Raw genomic sequence first — 19,787 nt, 5'->3', positions numbered from 1 at the left:
GCCTTCACACCCCCCTGCCCCCCCCCCCCAAGCACATGTACATTATACTTATCTTTGGTGCAATTGGGGGAGGGAGATCAGTGGGAGAGAGCCAGCGAGGATCACATCTGGGTCGGCGGAGCCCACAAAGGCCAAGGCCCAGCAGATTTTTTCAAGGTGTCACCCCGGCCCAGTGTGATCGTGCCTGTGCTCCAAGGCCAGGGCAGCAGCTTTCCAAAAATATGCCATTTATCATTATGTATTTCATCTACTGGTTTGATTCTTATTAGTGCCTTTCTAGTTAAGATATCATTGAAATCCCTATAGCTGTCATATGTGAGCAGCAGAAACAATTTATTTGAAGCAGGCTTTGTTTCAGGATTCCATTTATTTTTCAAATGCAAAGCAGTTTTAAAGATTTTGCTAGAACCAAATTCAGAGATAATGTTCCAGGATATAATAAAATTCTAGCATTCCTTATCAGGTGCAAAGCTGTTATCAGAGCTGTGTCAGGTTGCCATGGATATCTATGTTACATACTGTAACCAGATAACAGAAATGCAATAAGAATTGCTATATTTCTTATACATGGGGATCCTAGATCTGCAAGGAAAAAAAGATAAATACATATGCCAGCAACAGAAAAATATTATATATTTATTTTGTTTTATTATTTGTTTTATTATTAAATGGTTCTCATATCTCCAATAGTTATGTTTGTGTTCACAAAGAGAGAATGGAAACAAACTCAGAATAGACCCATTGGAATAAGTTTGTCTATTTATTGCAAATAACAATAACCATATAATCAACATTCCTGTAGAATTATACTTAATGGAGTGGAATGTATGTATTTTTACAGTACAGGTATTGGACCCCTACTCATTATCCAGAAAGTTACTAACTAAGATATAATTAATTCTTATTGGAGCCAAAACAATCCGAGTTGGTTTAATTACTGTTTAAATAATTTTTTCAGTGGACTTAAGGTAAGAGATCCAAATTATGGAAAGATCCCTTATCTGGAAGACCCCAGGACCCAAGCATTCTGGATAATGGGTCACATACCTGTATAACTATGTATAGACAATAAGAAAACCAAAGCAGTTGTTTCTCCTATAGAAAAGTTGATTTTTGGTCCTATTTAGATGGCCGTGCTACATCAGCTATACTGCTAGGCCACACACTATTCTGGCTTCTTGCAGGGAAATTCTAAAGCAATAAAAGTTCCAAGTTGATAAGGAAGCCTGGAGCCAATGGCAATATACAGTATATCATTTTAAATTCTGATATACACTGCAATGCTTTTTTTTTGTTATCATGTATGTTTAATTGTATCGTTTATGTTTTGATCAGTATAGTCCCAATATATATGAAAATGACTGGAGTATTGGCACTAGAAATCCCTATGCTTAGTAACTGGTCTTCACTTGTTATAGTTCTCTCCTTTTCATCTTCCAGTCACTTGTTCAAACCACTAAGAGGTTGCTGGGGTACAACTGAACACAAGTAACAAGAAAACTGAAAATTCACTTTATGTACTTCCTGGGGCAAATCTCTGCACACTCAGAATCGGGCACAGACATTTGCCCTAGAATGAAGGGAAAAAGAAGTGGTAAAATATGTCAGTTTGTGCCATTGAAGTCATTAGCCCCAATAACTAAATGATCTGTTGTTGTTAATATTATTATTTCTTGTATGCATGTTTCTGGCAATTTGTGCCAATACATACTGTATGTTGCCAGTGTCCCTTGGGACTATATTCCTTGGGAGATTGTTGTCTTGCCATTCAGGGGAAATTTTTTATTTTCTATTCTGCACTTTATAAGGGAGTGACCACATACTATAGGGTTTGTCATGCAGCCCAGACACAGTTCTTGGCCATGCACTACATTTTGTATATCATTTTGGCCTGATTCATGCTGTTGTGCTATAAAATAAGGTTATCCCCTCAAAGAAAAACACTACTGTTCTACACAGCAAGCTGTTTTCTAAAGAAGTTTTAGAATGTTTTGTTCCTAGATAAATTGAAGTTAGATATTAAATCCTCTCTTCCATAAAAGTTTGTGCAGTTTGACAGAGAATACAGTCCACACCTCAGAGAACTACAGGCACCTGTCTGTTGACTTCTGTGGTTACAGACAATTGAACCTACTAATGATTTTGTTGGCTCTGAAACATATTTTTTTGTAAGAGAAAGAAGCATTATGACTCAATCACAGTTATTAAAGGGAAACTATACCCCCAAACAATGTAGGCCTCTATAATAATAATAATATATTGCATAAACAAGCTCATATGTAAAACCCTGATTTATCTACATAAACCATTTTCATAAAAATATACTGTTTTAGTAGTAAGTGCTATTGGGTACTCCGAAATAGAAAATTGCCATTTAAGAATTAAGGACCGCCTCCTGGGATCATAGGATTCACAGTGCACACAAACAAGTCAAGGCACACATACATGCTAGGCCCCATCAGCCAATGAAAGGAAAGAGTTCTGCCTTTTTCTCCCACACTACTACCTGTTACAGTTAGAGCTGCATTATTTTTGGTCATGCGATCTCTGAGGGAGCACACAGCCCATCACAAAATGGTGGATCAAGGGAATGGATGAAAAAGGGCAATATTTACTGATATATATATTCCAGTTTGGCTAGATTCTTTAATAGGTCACTTAACATAATATAAACAATCTTTTGGCTAAGTATTTATTCTGGGGGTATAGTTTTCCTTTAACCAATAAACTTTGTGGAGGAAAGGTAAAATGTCTATGAAAATACAAGGCAGTGCATGTTCCAAGTCAGATTGTATTCTTGGGATAAGAGGTGGCAGGCCTTTTGATTACTGCCATAAGCAGAGGGGATCAAAATGTTGCACACACCATAACACTTATACTCTTACGACTGTACATCCTTGTAATTAAATAAGTCACTGTCCCTTTGGAAAACCAAATAAAAATAATGCACAATTTAATATATGCAATTACAAATTCTTTCTAGGAAACTGGATAAATGCAAATTGTTGCTTTATGCATTTCCTTATATGCTAGTTGACATGTGTATACGATTTGCTTTCTAGTGTCATTAACTGAATTGTACATTAATTGTACTATCCATTATTTAGCGTCTCTTCATAGAACGGGCACATCAGTACAGCCCCTAGAGACATGGGTGATAATTTGCTCATTGTGCTCCTAGCACTACTGGGATTTACTGTAAGTGGCTGCATGTGATCTCTGTGTGAGCCACACATCAATAAAATGACCTTTAAATGTTCCATCCAATCACAGAGCAACTTCAAAGTGTTAAAATAGTAACATATCATAGCTGAGGCAGTGATATTTGAGAGCCGAAAAACACAATTTCTTGTCTACACAAGCTTTCAACTTTTAACTCAATTTTGTTAAGCTTGAGCTTTGAGACGACCGACCCTCTCTAGGTAATGATTTCTAAATTGTGCCAAATAAAAAGAAGCAATTTCTTCATGTAAAAAAATACCAGCAGTTTGGAACTTGAAACGGTCACACAAGACTCCATATAATGACAGAGCAATAGTACCGTTAATGTAGTTGAACAAATGATTCTGTGTAATAACTTTAGCTGAGGCTAAAAATGTCTGAAAATGCCTTCCCACTATCAATCATGGAATCACAAAAGGTAAAACCCTTGTGTCATGCAAAATGCCTTCTTCTGCACTTTTGCCTGATTATGCTATTTTTTAGGCATTTTCTCGCGTGCCACGAGAACCGGCTTTCCACTTGTGACAAAAATATATATATACTTGTATGAAATTCCCCTTAAAGACTGGGCGAACTATGCTCAGATCCCTCACATTTTCCCCTAGAACATAATACAGTCATGCCAGTAGCTCGTAGCTTCCCCTCACTACAGATGTGAGAGAAGAGAGAAAAGGATGTTAGAAGTTTTATTTCTTTAGCCATAAGCTTAAATTAATAGATTTAGCTCTAATTTAACATTCTGACCAGTGGCAGAATAACTGCCAATGCTGCACCTATTCTAGCGCTCCTCCTGGACAAACTCACAGACATGCATAAATGGCAAAAAAAGATCAGGTCACAATGTTGAAATTGTGTTATAAGGACTGCAACCAATTGGTTTATTCAGAATTTAATGAAGCAACATGCCAATTTTCCAAGGGCTTTTCCACTTCTTCAAACCACTGATTCCTTATGTGGTGTTCCACTAAGGCTCCAAATTAACCAACTGGCTGCAATGGCTGTTCAACAACCCATCTTTCCCATTTATGCATCTCTAATTGTGCATACTGATATATAATCTTTGAATTCATACAAATGTTAGTTCTGTTGAGCAAAGTGATCTCATATTAACAAGATTACTTGTTTATAATGAAGGCATGTATCCATGAAAGTGACAGATATTTACCTCCAGAAGTTGCATAAACAGGAGGACATAAAGGTTTCTACATATTCTGCATATTCTAAAACTGCTTTGCTGAGAACAAACCCTTTCCAGACTCACTGCAATGTTATATACTTTGGTTAAAGTAGATATTTTTGGTTTAGCAAGCCTCACTTTATGTGTCTCAATGTTTAGTGGAATATTTGCTTTATATTTTGGTATTGCACTTCCATCCCACATGACTGCATCTTTAAGCAGTAAAACTCATTACTTTAATGATAGGAGCTGAATTTCAGTGTTTTATCCATAGTTCAGCAATCGTGATTAAATTTGTGCAATAAAGATTCTTCAGTTTTTCTCCAAGAAATGGTGCATGACAGCCTATTCTATTTAGTCCTACAGCTCTGCATGACCTTCTCCCTGTCCTCCTCATTCCACTATTCCTGCATATTTATGTGCTCACAGGATGCATTACCAATAGTTCCTGAAAATAATAGACAGAGGGAAAGGAATGCCATGCTTAATGACAAGAGAAAACCTGATTTATTTGCAAAACTATTGATTGGGTTTGTAAAAGCCCAGGGGCAGGGGAGAGATAAAGGCATCTTAATTATAATGTATACTGGGAGGACATTCCCTTCCTTCATTATGAATTCCCTTTGCAGCAGTTTATTAAAATTCTTCTTATTTTCTATTGTAAAACACGTACAAGGCATTCTGGGCAAACATTCTACAGTTTTTGTTAAGAAAGTCTTGTAATACTGACGCTTCAATTAGTGTTTATATATAATGTTCTTGATGGGTCATCTGTTGTTACCTCTGCATTAGGTATGTGGAAAAATGACACAAGGTCGGATGAACCCTCGGAAGGTTACTATAAACATTATGGCAGGGACCTTTAGATTGTGTGTCCACCATTGAATCGCATGCGCCTAAGTGAGACATCTAGTTAACAGATGACTAATATTTCCGAGAAGAGTTAAAGCTCAATGCTGTTACTGAGTTTTAACACCCTTTACCATAACACAGGGATCCCCAACCTTTCTTACACGTAAAATGTAAAAAGACTTGGAGAGCAACACAAGCACCATAAAAGTTCATGGAGGTGCCAAATAAGGGCTAAGATTGGCTATTATGGGCCTCAATGCACACTATCAGCTTACAGGGGCTTTATTTGGTAGTAAATAGTTGTTTTTATTCAACTAAAACTTGCCATCAAGTCAGGAATTCAAAAATAACTACCTGGTTTGGGGGCACTGAGAGCAACATCCAAGGGGTTGGTGAGCAACATGTTGCCCCCGAGCCACTGGTTGGGGATCACTGCCATAACACATTAAACTATTTCCTTTTATCTACCTAGTTGGGATTTAAAATACTATCCAGCATCCAAAAATATGTCTGTAAGGCTACTTTTTAATTTCCATTCTTATTTCTATCATTCTATTGATGCTTTCTCTTATTTATTTTATATTCTCACTCCCAAACCACTGCCTAGGGAAAGAAAACCTCAAAATCCATTTACATTCCAAAAAGAAGAGTTACAAAAACATGTAAATAATTAAAAACCACAAAATACTGAAAATAAACATGAACTGGAAATGTATTAGGAGGCAACTGCATGCGTGATACCTATGGCTATTATTTTAAGGAGAACCACCCTTTTAAGAGTATATTAATAATTTTACAACAAAAAAAGCTTGCGATGGAACAGACAAAATGCAATTACTCTAGAGGATTGACTAAAACATATTTAATCTATATTTGTTGCATTTTCTATTTAGATCAATGTACCACTGACCATCTATTACTCAGACAATACCTTACATGAGTGAAAAAATTACGCAAAAACACTATAGGGCTCAGTTATGTCCACAAGTGCAGTGGCCAACTTCATTAAGGTTCTTGCATCAAAATGCACTCTTTGTAGTTCTATATAGTTGTACTTAGCACCGCTTGGTCCTTCCTGCCTTCAGTTCTATATCAGGCACTGCTGTGCCTGTTAATGCAGGGAACCTTGGAGACTGCCAATTGCTGACCAGGTGGTAGCTTCTCAGCTCCTTGCATCAATTAGGGATGCACCGAATCCAGGATTCAGTTCCGGATTTGGCCAAGATCCAGCCTTTTTCAGCAAGATTTGGCAGAGGGGACATGATTACTCTGTACAAGTACATTAGAGGGGATTATAGGCAGATAGGGGATGATCTTTTTTCCCATAAAAATTGACCAGCGCACCAGAGGCCACCCCTTTAGTTTGGAGGAATGGAACTTTTATTTGAAGCAGCGTAGGGTTTTTTTTTATGGTGAGGGCAGTGAGGTTGGGGAATGCCCTTCCTAGCGATGTTGTAATGGCAGATTCTGTTAATGCCTTCAAGAGGGGCTTGGATGAGCACTTTATATTATTGTTTCTCAAGGTTGCACAGATCCAGTGGGGCTGATGGTTCCATAAGCGTTCAAGGGGCTTTAGTGGGAGGGATGTTGGTCTCTAGGCCTCCCATCATTTGAGAGTGGCACCAGTGCCTCTAGGGGCTATAACAAGATTGCTATTCAAATGACATAATAATTTAACCCTGTATATCCTGTAACACATGACACTAAGGGGCACATTTATTATTCTGTGTAAAAAACGGCGAGAAAATTCACCACACATCGCCAGGCTTCACGTGTAAAAATGGCGTAAAAACGGCGTAAAATCGGCGTAATTGTTTTACACGTTTTTTCTTCCACTGGAACTTATGGAAAATAACGGCGTAATATCCGGCGTTCAGATGGCGATCTTTTTCATTTATTTTACACAGCTTTTTACTCCATGTTTTCGGTGAATTAGTTTTACACAGCATAATAAATACACCCCTAAATCACCCACAGTAAATTAAGTCATAAGATAAATGGTGATAGCATACAAGCCCATGACATTCCCCTCTGACATCAGTGTTGCAAATACTAGGATAATTATGTACATACAAACACCTTCCCTAAATACTAATTTTCTCCTCTGCTCCTTGTGTGTATAATATTAGCATTCACATGGCTTGCCAGCTCAATACCTTTTGACAGCTCTAAGCTGTATAAGAATCAGGAAAACATACAAATAAAGTAGGTAAAATGCAGAGCGTACATAGACAGAACTGAAGCATGCTTAATGGGATAGAATTACTGCTCAGAGAAAGAGCCATCATGATGTTCGAGTTATGTGCCATTCATTTAGCTCTAGAATAAAAGCTGCAGCAACTTTCTCAAAAAATATCCTGCTGCATTTGGGGATTCTTGAAAGTAGCACCTTCTGAAATGCTAACTTCAAGTTATTTCCAGTGTTCATTCTATTCAATTCTACAACCTGCACAGCTTGGGTAATTGTTATTTTAAAGAACAGTAAATGTTAAAGTGGTTGTTCACCTTTGAGTTAACTTTTAGCAGGATGTAGAGCAGTGTTCCCCAACCAGTGGCTCGTGATCAACAGGTTCCTCACCAACCCCTTGGCTGTTGCTCTCAGTGGCCTTAAAGAAGGTGCTAATGTTTGCAATTCTGGCTTGGGGGCAAGTTTTCCTACATAAAACTATAGGTACTGCCAAAAAGAGCCTATTAAAGATTGCTGGGCCACATAGGGCCTACCAAATATTCAATCGTAGCTCTAATTAATAACTAATAAATAACAAAGACCAATTGAAAAGTTGCTTAAAATTGCTCATTCTGTAACATACTAAAAGTTAAATTAAAGGTATCATTTGCTTAAGGAACATGGAGTTCAGCTTAAAATATATGTTTTTTTAGGGCCACAGATTTGCACAGGAGGGAGGGGATGGCAGAGGGAAAAAAAACATCCTTTAGGTGGGCTTTGAATCAAAATTTTGTTCAAAAATTTGTTTAGGTCTGGTGTCAAGTCATACATAAAGAATAGGCTCAGATTTCTGACTAAAAACTGCCTTTCAAAACCCCTTATTCTTTGCAAGTAGGAGATACAAACGCTATTTAGAGGTTCATTGTTGTCATAAAGAAAATGTGCATATAATTTATATCAGCATCACATTCTTTAGACAGTAGAAGGACTCTGCTTCACTTAGTTTTTAGTGGTTGGATTGCTTACAGGGGGAAAAAAAAAGGTAGAAACAAAGACAAGGGGAAAAAGTGGTATGGGTCCCTATGTCTTCTCTCCTTTATGCCTTCTCTTATGTGTCTGTCAGCTTTAAAATGAATGATTGGTGGCACTAATGGGCATTGTCTTATTATATCATATCATATTATTAATAAATTATTAACATGTTTTCATAAAGCTCCAATATATTCTGCAGTGCTGTATACAATAATATAAAGAAGAGGTTTAATATGGGCTCTTCATGCAAAATGATCTTCCTATTTTGTGTTCATTCTAACAAAAATACAAAGGACTATCCTTTCCATTACAAGGGCTTTGCTCGAAAAAACAACAATGAGGCATTTCAAAAGGTTTATTTGCAAAGTCTAACAGGTATCCAGATATCCAGAATATATTTGAATGTAAATAAAAGACTACTTGAAGGCCCAGTATATTTTTCAGATGTTACCCATGGAGGTATGGCCTTGGGGATTTGATTATAATATAGTGTGTGATGGGATTCCTTGTCCAATTCAAAATGTATCTTTCTTAAGGTTTCTTCTGAGCTGCCTTCATGGCATTCTTCTGCACCACCCACCATCCACTGGGATAATTATGTTCCAATGCCATGACCTTTAATTGTGAAGCAATATAATAAATTGTTGAGAATTATTTAACTTTAAACTGTGCTTCTGTTGGTATTAGTATTAGTAAGATTACTAAAAAATAATCTGGTTGCTATGGGCATTTACAGTTAAATAATATATATGCTTCTAGATACAGAATCTCAGCATATCTGAGTGATATTCTAGTTTGGGGATTAAAATATAAATTCTATCCTTTTGCAACCAAATCTTCTGTAAAATCATCATTTACTGGTTGGCAATGCAACTGCCTGTTGTTAGTACAAGACTGTTTGCCATCTGTATCGTAATAACAGAACGCAGGCGCTTTGTTTGTCTGTGCTATTTGGATCTCTTTTTCTAGCAGTCCCCGTGAGTCATTCCAAATGACTGTTCATCAAGTGCAAGAAAATAAATTTGCCAAACATAAGCTTGTCATGTATGAGTCCAAGGTAATGTGTCACAACATGCCAAGTGTGAAAGAGAGATAACTGAAAAGAAACCCACACACTGAGGGGGTTATTTACCTAGGCGGCTGCACTCATATCATGCAAGCTCATAAACAATTAATATGCTATAAATGTTCACAACTCTACAGCAACCTGAAATTCCTAGCCTGACTTAAGGCCATACACTATATGGATCTTTCCACCAATATGCCAACCTAATGTGGGTGATATCAGAGTAGCCTCAGGCCAGACAGTTGAATTACAATGCTGGGAATTGTAATCAGTGAGGCTGATGTGGTTCTTGATCTGACAGCAAAATCAAACCTGTCTGATCAACATTTTCCCAATATTGAGCCTGATATCAGTCAGTTAGGCCCCCACACACAGGCAGATAAGCAGCCAAGCCAGTCTGAAGCACCCAAATCAGCAGATTAAATCTGCCCATGTATGGCCACCTTTAATAATGAGCCAAGTTGGCCTACTGTATGCTGCCATGGAGAAAGGAATGAAACCCAAGTGCTGGTGCTCCACAGGGACATAGAGGAAAAGTGCCGTTCCAGTTATATTTGGTCTTGGGATGGCATAGCCTCAATTAAAATTAATGTATACAGATCAGGTGAGGTGAGATTTTCATTGAAGGATTTTTTTACTTTTTAATGGAGTCTGGGAACAGTTTTATCAGGCAATATTGCTTTATGAATACAACCCTGAAGCTGATGTACTACAGTTCCCAGCATGCATTAACCATTAAAATTTAATATGTTAAACTATGTTGGGATTTGTATTACAACAACAACTGAGTAATGTGTGTTGAGCAAGAGTTTACAGCACATTATTATGGAAGTACCAGCCTGCCAACCAAATACATTCTGTATTTTTGGATTACATAAGCAATAGGAACAATGCATCTGGTATTTAATAATAAAAGGAACAATATAGATCTAGAATCTAGAATGCTGCAGACCTGGGGTTTTCCGGATAAGGGAGCTTCCCTTTATTTGGTTTTCCATGCCTTATGTTTACTATAAAATAATTGAAACATTAAATTAAGCCAACAGGATTGTTCTGATTTCAATAAGGATTAATCACATCTTAGTAAGGAAAAAGTACAAGGTACAGGTGTACTGTTATTATTACAGAGGAAAAAGAAAATCATCTTTATAATAAGTAATTAAAATTAAATAATTTAATTTAATTATTTGATTAACCATGTTAATGTTAACTCTATGGGAGATGGCCTTCCCATAATGCAGAGCTTTCTGCATAACGGGTTTCCAGATAATGGACCCCATACCTGTATTGTGTGTGTCCTGTTAATATAGTTGAAGCAATTGTTTTGTCTCATTTTCAACTCCTGCATCCAGAATAGATTTGCAGAAGTGACCAAGCATGGACTATTGACCATGCATTTATTCATCTAGCCGCTGTAGTGACATCAAAGTAGCAGCCGACACCAAAGGAATTTCATTTTACCCAAAGTTCTCCAGAAATATAAATATTATTATATACCTTGTGTCTCAACCCTTTCTCCTTGTAGATTGTAAGCTCTTTTGGGCAGGGCCCTCTTCACCTCTTGTATTGGTTATTGATTGCTTTATATGTTACTCTGTATGTCCAATGTATGAAACCCACTTATTGTACAGCGCTGCGGAATATGTTGGCGCTTTATAAATAAATGTTAATAATAATAATAATTATATATTACTTTACAGGTGGTGCTCACAGCCTCCATGGCAATGCATTCACTCCTTTCCTATTATTAGGGGAGCATTTGAACCCCTTCCCCATTCCCATTCTTCAGTGCTTATACCTGGCAGGAGATCTGTGCATAATCAGAAAGATACAGAGCTGTGTGTTATTCCATCATATTCCTTGTCTTGTTACCAGTCGTGCCAGCAAGCTTTTTCAGCCATTCCTACAAATGATTATCATGCACACAAACACACACGTATTTATAATTCAATTTCAAAGAAAGGCAACAAGATGCTGCTTTTTCCTTTGCTGCTTATTTTGCTGCAATATTGTAACGAATGCTTAATGAAATAAGCAGTGCCATATTGCTGTCATCCTGCAGAGAAGTCAATATTATCACTAACAGACTATGCACATAAGAAGGAAATAATGAGTGCATCTGACAGACTTAAGGTTTCCTGGTAAAGATCCTAGGAACTATTTGGCTAATGCGAGAAGGCTACACTAGAAATAATATAATTAGTCCTTGACAATTACAACATGGGTGTCCGTGCCATGTGATAATTGTGTCTGATCGTGTTCTTTGCTAAGATCATTACGCAGGGACAAGATTATTACATCAATACAAGAAATCTATAGCAATTTAGTCATTTATACAGCCATGTAAATGACAGCATTTGGTTTACACAGGTAAAGTTTAACAATACCATATTTTGTCTTGACAAAGACAAACCGAGACAAGTGAAAATCATATCATACTTACAGAGATTTTTTTATTCCTGGACTGAAACATGGCCATAGGCACCAATGGGTTAATCCCAATCACATGACTTGACAGGAAATGACAAAGCAATCAAAGCTCCACTTCATCCTTATTTTACTGTAAGCAGAGAGTGAGAGATCACTTAGGGCGGGAAACCTGTGCCCAGTCCAGGAAATGCAAATCTCGCTATGATATGATTTTCACTTTTTCTGTTCCTTTACATGGCAGTGGGCACCAATGGGATCTACCCAAGCAATACATATGCTGTAGATCTAGGGAGGGAAAACAGAAAAGCTATACCACAGTACAAGGTAGTCCATCTAATAATTAGAGACATCAGTTCTAAAGAACATTAACCTTACTACTGTAACTAAGCTAAACTAAGAAAACGTTCCTGGAATAAATACCGTAATGCACTTGCAGAAGATAGATATTAAAATAATCTCTCTTAATGAGGAAAGGACACAAAAATGGACAAAAAACACTATTGACCTAAGAGCAATAGTTATTATAACCTACTCACCAACCATAATATTTGTGATTCCACATTAAGTGCCCACAAAAGAATAAACTTACTGTAAATACTTACAGTTTAGAGACAGAAACTGGTCCAAACAACTTAATCTGCTGCAATTTGTTTAGATACTGCAGAGAAAATTCTTATATATTGAATAAATCAACAAGGCCAGCACAAACATATGCAATATAAAAAGAATTAGCAACATAGTTGCATATAAAGATATGTTTATATGTATAAAAATACCCTATAAGTAGGCTTCATTATCACAAAATAGTACCACAGACACTGCAGCAAGATAATCTTCAAAACTGAAGTCCAGCTGTTGCTAACCCTGTATCAGCGTGCTAAGTAGCAGTAACATAGCATCACTATAATGATAAGCTGAAACAAAACACACCTGCTAAAACACAATGAATAGCCCAGGGTAACAAATTACCATACTGCAGTGATACCCCTTGCAGTAGTGTCAAGAGAAAATTATATATTGAAAAACACCAGAGAGCCCTAAGTAGCAAAAATAACCACAGACTTACTCAGATAAAAAGAATTGAAACATTATACCTGGTAATAAAAGATAAAGCAAACAATATTCCATATTGAATAATAGAACCTACTGTGTGGGTGCGTCAAAACAGGTACGTCAAAAAAAGTTGCTCATCACTAATAAAGACTGTAAACTACCTTAGAACCTCGCAAACTCTAAACTTTTGCTGCAGATTATACTGTATCCTCATCCCACTCCCACAGGTACTATACTGTATCATCCCACTCCCACAGGTACTATACTGTATCATCCCACTCCCACAGGTACTATACTGTATCCTCATCCCACTCCCACAGGTACTATACTGTATCATCATCCCACTCCCACAGGTACTATACTGTATCATCCCACTCCCACAGGTACTATACTGTATCATCCCACTCCCACAGGTACTATACTGTATCATCCCACTCCCACAGGTACTATACTGTATCATCCCACTCCCACAGGTACTATACTGTATCATCCCACTCCCTCAGGTACTATACTGTATCATCCCACTCCCACAGGTACTATACTGTATCCTCATCCCACTCCCATGGGTACTATACTGTATCATCCCACTCCCACAGGTACTATACTGTATCATCCCACTCCCACAGGTACTATACTGTATCATCATCCCACTCCCACAGGTACTATACTGTATCATCATCCCACTCCCACAGGTACTATACTGCATCATCCCACTCCCACAGGTACTATACTGTATCATCCCACTCCCACAGGTACTATACTGTATCATCCCACTCCCACAGGTACTATACTGTATCATCATCCCACAGGTACTATACTGTATCCTCATCCCACTCCCACAGGTACTATACTGTATCCTCATCCCACTCCCACAGGTACTATACTGTATCATCCCACTCCTACAGGTACTATACTGTATCATCCCACTCCCACAGGTACTATACTGTATCATCCCACTCCCACAGGTACTATACTGTATCATCCCACTCCTACAGGTACTATACTGTATCATCCCACTCCCACAGGTACTATACTGTATCATCCCACTCCCACAGGTACTATACTGTATCATCCCACTCCCACAGGTACTATACTGTATCCTCATCCCACTCCCACAGGTGCTATACTGTATCCTCATCCCAATCCCACAGGTACTATACTGTATCCTCATCCCACTCCCACAGGTACTATACTGTATCATCCCACTCCCACAGGTACTATACTGTATCATCCCACTCCCACAGGTACTATACTGTATCATCCCACTCCCACAGGTACTATACTGTATCATCCCACTCCCACAGGTACTATACTGTATCATCCCACTCCCACAGGTACTATACTGTATCATCCCACTCCCACAGGTACTATACTGTATCATCCCACTCCTACAGGTACTATACTGTATCATCCCACTCCCACAGGTACTATACTGTATCATCCCACTCCCACAGGTACTATACTGTATCATCCCACTCCCACAGGTACTATACTGTATCATCCCACTCCCACAGGTACTATACTGTATCCTCATCCCACTCCCACAGGTACTATACTGTATCCTCATCCCACTTCCACAGGTACTATACTGTATCATCCCACTCCCACAGGTACTATACTGTATCATCCCACTCCCACAGGTACTATACTGTATCATCCCACTTCCACAGGTACTATACTGTATCATCCCACTCCCACAGGTACTATACTGTATCCTCATCCCTCTCCCACAGGTACTATACTGTATCATCATCCCACTCCCACAGGTACTATACTGTATCCTCATCCCACTCCCACAGGTACTATACTGTATCATCATCCCACTCCCACAGGTACTATACTGTATCATCATCCACTCCCACAGGTACTATACTGTATCATCATCCCACTCCCACAGGTACTATACTGTATCATCATCCCACTCCCACAGGTACTATACTGTATCATCATCCCACTCCCACAGGTACTATACTGTATCAATCCCACTCCCACAGGTACTATACTGTATCATCCCACTCCACAGGTACTATACTGTATCATCCCACTCCCACAGGTACTATACTGTATCATCATCCACTCCCCACAGGTACTATACTGTATCATCATCCCACTCCCCACAGGTACTATACTGTATCATCATCCCACTCCCACAGGTACTATACTGTATCATCATCCCACTCCCCACAGGTACTATACTGTATCATCATCCCACTCCCACAGGTACTATACTGTATCATCCCACTCCCACAGGTACTATACTGTATCATCCCACTTCCACAGGTACTATACTGTATCATCATCCCACTCCCACAGGTACTATACTGTATCATCCCACTCCCACAGGTACTATACTGTATCATCATCCCACTCCCACAGGTACTATACTGTATCATCCCACTCCCACAGGTACTATACTGTATCATCCCACTCCCACAGGTACTATACTGTATCATCCCACTCCCACAGGTACTATACTGTATCATCCCACTCCCACAGGTACTATACTGTATCATCGCACTCCCACAGGTACTATACTGTATCATCCCACTCCCACGGGTACTATACTGTATCATCCCACTCCCACAGGTACTATACTGTATCATCCCACTCCCACGGGTACTATACTGTATCATCCCACTCCCACAGGTACTATACTGTATCATCCCACTCCCACGGGTACTATACTGTATCATCCCACTCCCACAGGTACTATACTGTATCATCCCACTCCCACGGGTACTATACTGTATAATCCCACTCCCACAGGTACTATACTGTATCATCCATACCACGGGTATATTGACCATACTGTATATGGTCTAAAGGCTGATTTACTAGCTGAAATTAAAAAGTTTTTTGTCACCTTACTTTTTTGGTTCATGGTTCATGCATGAGACTGCATGGCTGGGAAACAGCAGTGCTTATTGCCCACCTTTGGCATACTAATTGTATTATTTTAAAGTCACATGACTGCCAAATGAGTGGACAGTGCAGACCGTGCTAATGTGCTATGCTGCCCCCCTCTGCCTGCTTCAATACAAAAATACAAACAAAGGGGGGTGATCAGTGCTCATACATGTCCCTGCCTTCCTAATTCAATCTCTCTCTCTGCATCAGATTGCATTGTCTTATTTTAATGTTGGCAGTGTGGCATATTAGCATTTATATCCTATATAACATGTAGGAACATTTAGCAAAAGAAACCAGTCTGTAAATAAAATAGACCTTCTTTTAAAAAAAAAAATAATAATAATATTAAAAAAACGACAGCAAAAATTAGAATGAATAGTCCTTTAATAGTAAAATGCAAAGTTCTAATTCTAGCTGTGACAAGGGGCTCAATGGGCACAGTATGCACTGACACAGCACAAATAAGTGGAAAGGGACATTGATGGATTTGGGAAGAAAACAGGACCAGTGTGTGCTGAGCAAATCCTTTCATGATGCTTCTTCAGCCCACTGTGCTACTCTGTCAGCCAAGGAACCAGTAATCTATAGAGATGATTCTGTTTCCAAGAAAAAGTGACTGTATAAATTCTTCAGTGGGAGAAATAAAATTAATTTTCTTTATTAAAATGTGGTTATGAGAGACTGCAGTATTCTAAGCAATATTTATGATCAATTCCTTTTATTGACTTTGGAAACTCATTTACTAGCTGACAAATTCTCCGTTTGGGCGTTTGTGCATGGATGCCTGTAGAGCAATGTTTCCCACACATACATTCTTTTGGAAATTAGAAGTGGAATTAATGTTGCAGGCACAACTTGGAGCCTGAGATGAACCATATACACTGTGGATATTAATGCAAATACAGTCTTGGGAGATAAGGAATTTGTTCAAAGCAGCATTAAATTAAGAAAGCAGCAGTGGAAAGGGTAAAGTGTGGGCAGTGATGCACTTAACCTGCTAGCAGTGCCATCCTGGCATTTTCATTTGTAGTGTTTAATATAAGAGGTCAGTATCTTACTGACACTATCAATGGTATGCTGCACACTAACAGTGTTTATTCAATGACTTTCTCATTTACAATTTCTATTTCGTCCTTCATACTATCTGAAGAAACAATGGATAGGAATACATGATATACATTTAGCATCCTTGGCCTCTAGCACCCTGATCTACTTACTTCATGGTCATGGCTCTATCTTGGCTCAAAGGTCCACTAGACCTTTTAAATTATGGAAATCCATGTTAAAAATCCATAGTGAACAACATTCAGATAGAATTAGCTTCTAAAACATGACACTATTAAATAATAATAAACATCTTCCTGACTCCTGTTCTGGATAACAGTGATAGCCATAAACACACAATTGTAACTTTCCCCCTATCAGCATTTAATGGTTTATTCATAGCAGATATACAGTATATTTGCAGTTCACTCTCCACAGAGACTCTGGCCATATCTCCCTTATCCAATCTGAGCCTTTCTTATAAAATACACTTCACGGGGCACTATAACCCCTTGTTTATCATGAGTTAAATGAATAGGGCTTGCACTGAACATACTTTTTGCCCATTGTTTTATTAATGAAAGATCTATGGTGTTTGTTATTTCTTGAGCTAAGCAGGGCAAAATGGTGGATCATTTGATTACCAATATACAACCCCCTTCCATTCCCATTGTTTTGTAGGCAGAACTCCATTATATTGGATTGATTATTTGTGCACTGCTAATCTAATTAACTACCTCTATTTTATGTGTTTGGTTTTTATGTCACGTTATAGGTGCAGATTTTAGATATTTATATTGTTTACAAGTTCAGTGCAGTTAAGGCTCCTTATCTCTTTTGCTCTCATAGTTAAATCAGTAGTAACGTACAAGTTAGTCTCTACTACAGAATGAAAGAAAAGCAGCTTACATTAATGAAACATTTTTAGTGGTTTAAAGTAATTTACAAACATAATTGCAGCTAGAACTGGATTTGTAGGCCCAGGCCTAGGGTGGCAAATAATTGGGTGTGGCATGCATCTCCACTAGGAACTGTGTTGGAGATTCTGAAAACCAGTGGAAGTGATCATGCCAGAACAGTGGAAGCAGGAGGGGCCAGGAGGTGGATAAGAGGGGGTAGGAGCAGTTAGGGGGATGGGTGCAAGTAGTGGGGGGGGGGCAAGCGGTTGGGGGGGTTCGAGAAACAGAGAGGCCATGGGGCACAAAAAGTTTACATCCAGCCCTGGCACTACCTGTCTGTCCTTTGCTGTTCACTCGTTTAAGATCCTGAAACAATGTATCATGCATTGTATACAATGTATATATATGCAATAAAACCCCCTGTACTTGCTACCCCTTTCATAGCGGCTGCAAGTTGTGGAATTCAGCTATTTGTATTTCATACTGGCCTGACAGTGCTGTGAATGAGCCCCTTGGCATTCTAATAAGCAGTATTCATTTGTCATTTCGGCAAAAATCAACTTGTGCTCGTAATTTCAGGTTTCATGGTGCTTAATGAAGGGTGGGCGAAACGACTAACATTTCCTCATGTGTCATTGCCCTTAAAAAAGCTGCTTTGTTAATGGCAAAACACTTAATTAAATGAGATTATACATTCCAAATACACACTAAAATATATATAATTTGTTATGCAATGTTTCATTTTAAGATGTTGCCTATAAAGTATTTCTCTTTTATATTTTTGTTTCCGCAGCAAATATCTTGACAGTGATCATCCTGTCACAGTTGGTGGCCCGCAGACAAAAATCCTCGTACAACTATCTCCTAGCTTTGGCTGCTGCAGACATCATGGTCCTGTTCTTCATTGTATTTGTTGACTTCCTGCTGGAAGACTTCATTCTTAACAAGCAGATGCCTCAAATGTTGGATAAAATAATTGAAGTCTTGGAGTTTTCTTCCATCCATACTTCTATCTGGATCACCGTTCCATTAACAATCGATAGATACATAGCAGTGTGCCACCCTCTTACATATCATACAGTGTCTTTCCCGGCCCGTACAAGGAAAGTCATTGTAAGTGTGTACATCACTTGCTTTTTGACTAGCATCCCATACTACTGGTGGCCAAACATTTGGATTGAGGATTACACAAGCACATCAGTACACCATATCCTCATCTGGATCCATTGCTTTACAGTTTACTTAGTCCCCTGTTCCATTTTCTTTGTTCTAAATTCAATTATAGTCTACAAGCTGCAGCGGAAAAGCAATTTTCGATTGAGAGGATACTCAACAGGGAAAACTACCGCCATTTTGTTTTCAATTACATCAATCTTTGCCATTCTTTGGGCGCCTAGAATAATTATGATACTCTACCATCTTTATGTGTCCCCAATACATAACAGCTGGTTGGTGCACATTGTAACGGACATTGCTAACATGTTGGCACTGTTAAACACTGCAATTAATTTCTTCCTCTACTGTTTTATTAGTAAACGATTTCGCACAATGGCAGCTGGGACACTGAAGGCGTTTTTCAAGTGCCAGAAACAACCTGTTCAGTTTTATACAAACTACAACTTTTCTATAACCAGCAGCCCCTGGATTTCACCTGCTAATTCACACTGTATTAAAATGTTTGTTTATCAATATGATAAGAATGGGAAGCCATTAAAAATATCCCCGTGAAGGATAAATATGGGAATTGTTTGGGAATAGAGCTACTTGATGCTATTGTGCAGTTAATTTTGCAGTAATGTGCAATGGTGCTTTCTATGGGTCATCTTATTTAATGATGCTGTTGAATGAAAGCACATTTGGCCAGTTAAAGTGATCATAGGATCCATTACGGAGGTGCAGGCAGTATGGTAAATATGTCAAAGCCTCTCTCAGGAG

General features: G+C 38.5%; 1 protein-coding gene across 1 annotated transcript in view; it reads left to right on the top strand.

The window, feature by feature from the left end:
• gpr139 (G protein-coupled receptor 139) overlaps positions 1 to 19,580 on the top strand; it is a 40,863-nt gene extending 21,283 nt beyond the window's left edge. The window contains exon 2 of the mRNA NM_001321998.1: positions 18,646 to 19,580. Coding sequence (NP_001308927.1) covers positions 18,646 to 19,580 — 935 coding nt within the window. The remainder of the gene's footprint in view (positions 1 to 18,645) is intronic.
• The last annotated feature ends 207 nt before the right edge of the window (positions 19,581 to 19,787 follow it).

Source organism: Xenopus tropicalis, chromosome 9 (genome assembly GCF_000004195.4).
Source record: "Xenopus tropicalis strain Nigerian chromosome 9, UCB_Xtro_10.0, whole genome shotgun sequence".
In the NCBI taxonomy this organism is placed as follows: Eukaryota; Metazoa; Chordata; class Amphibia; order Anura; family Pipidae; genus Xenopus; species Xenopus tropicalis.
Note: the sequence above shows the minus strand (reverse complement) of the source record. Positions and strands in the feature narration are given on the sequence as shown.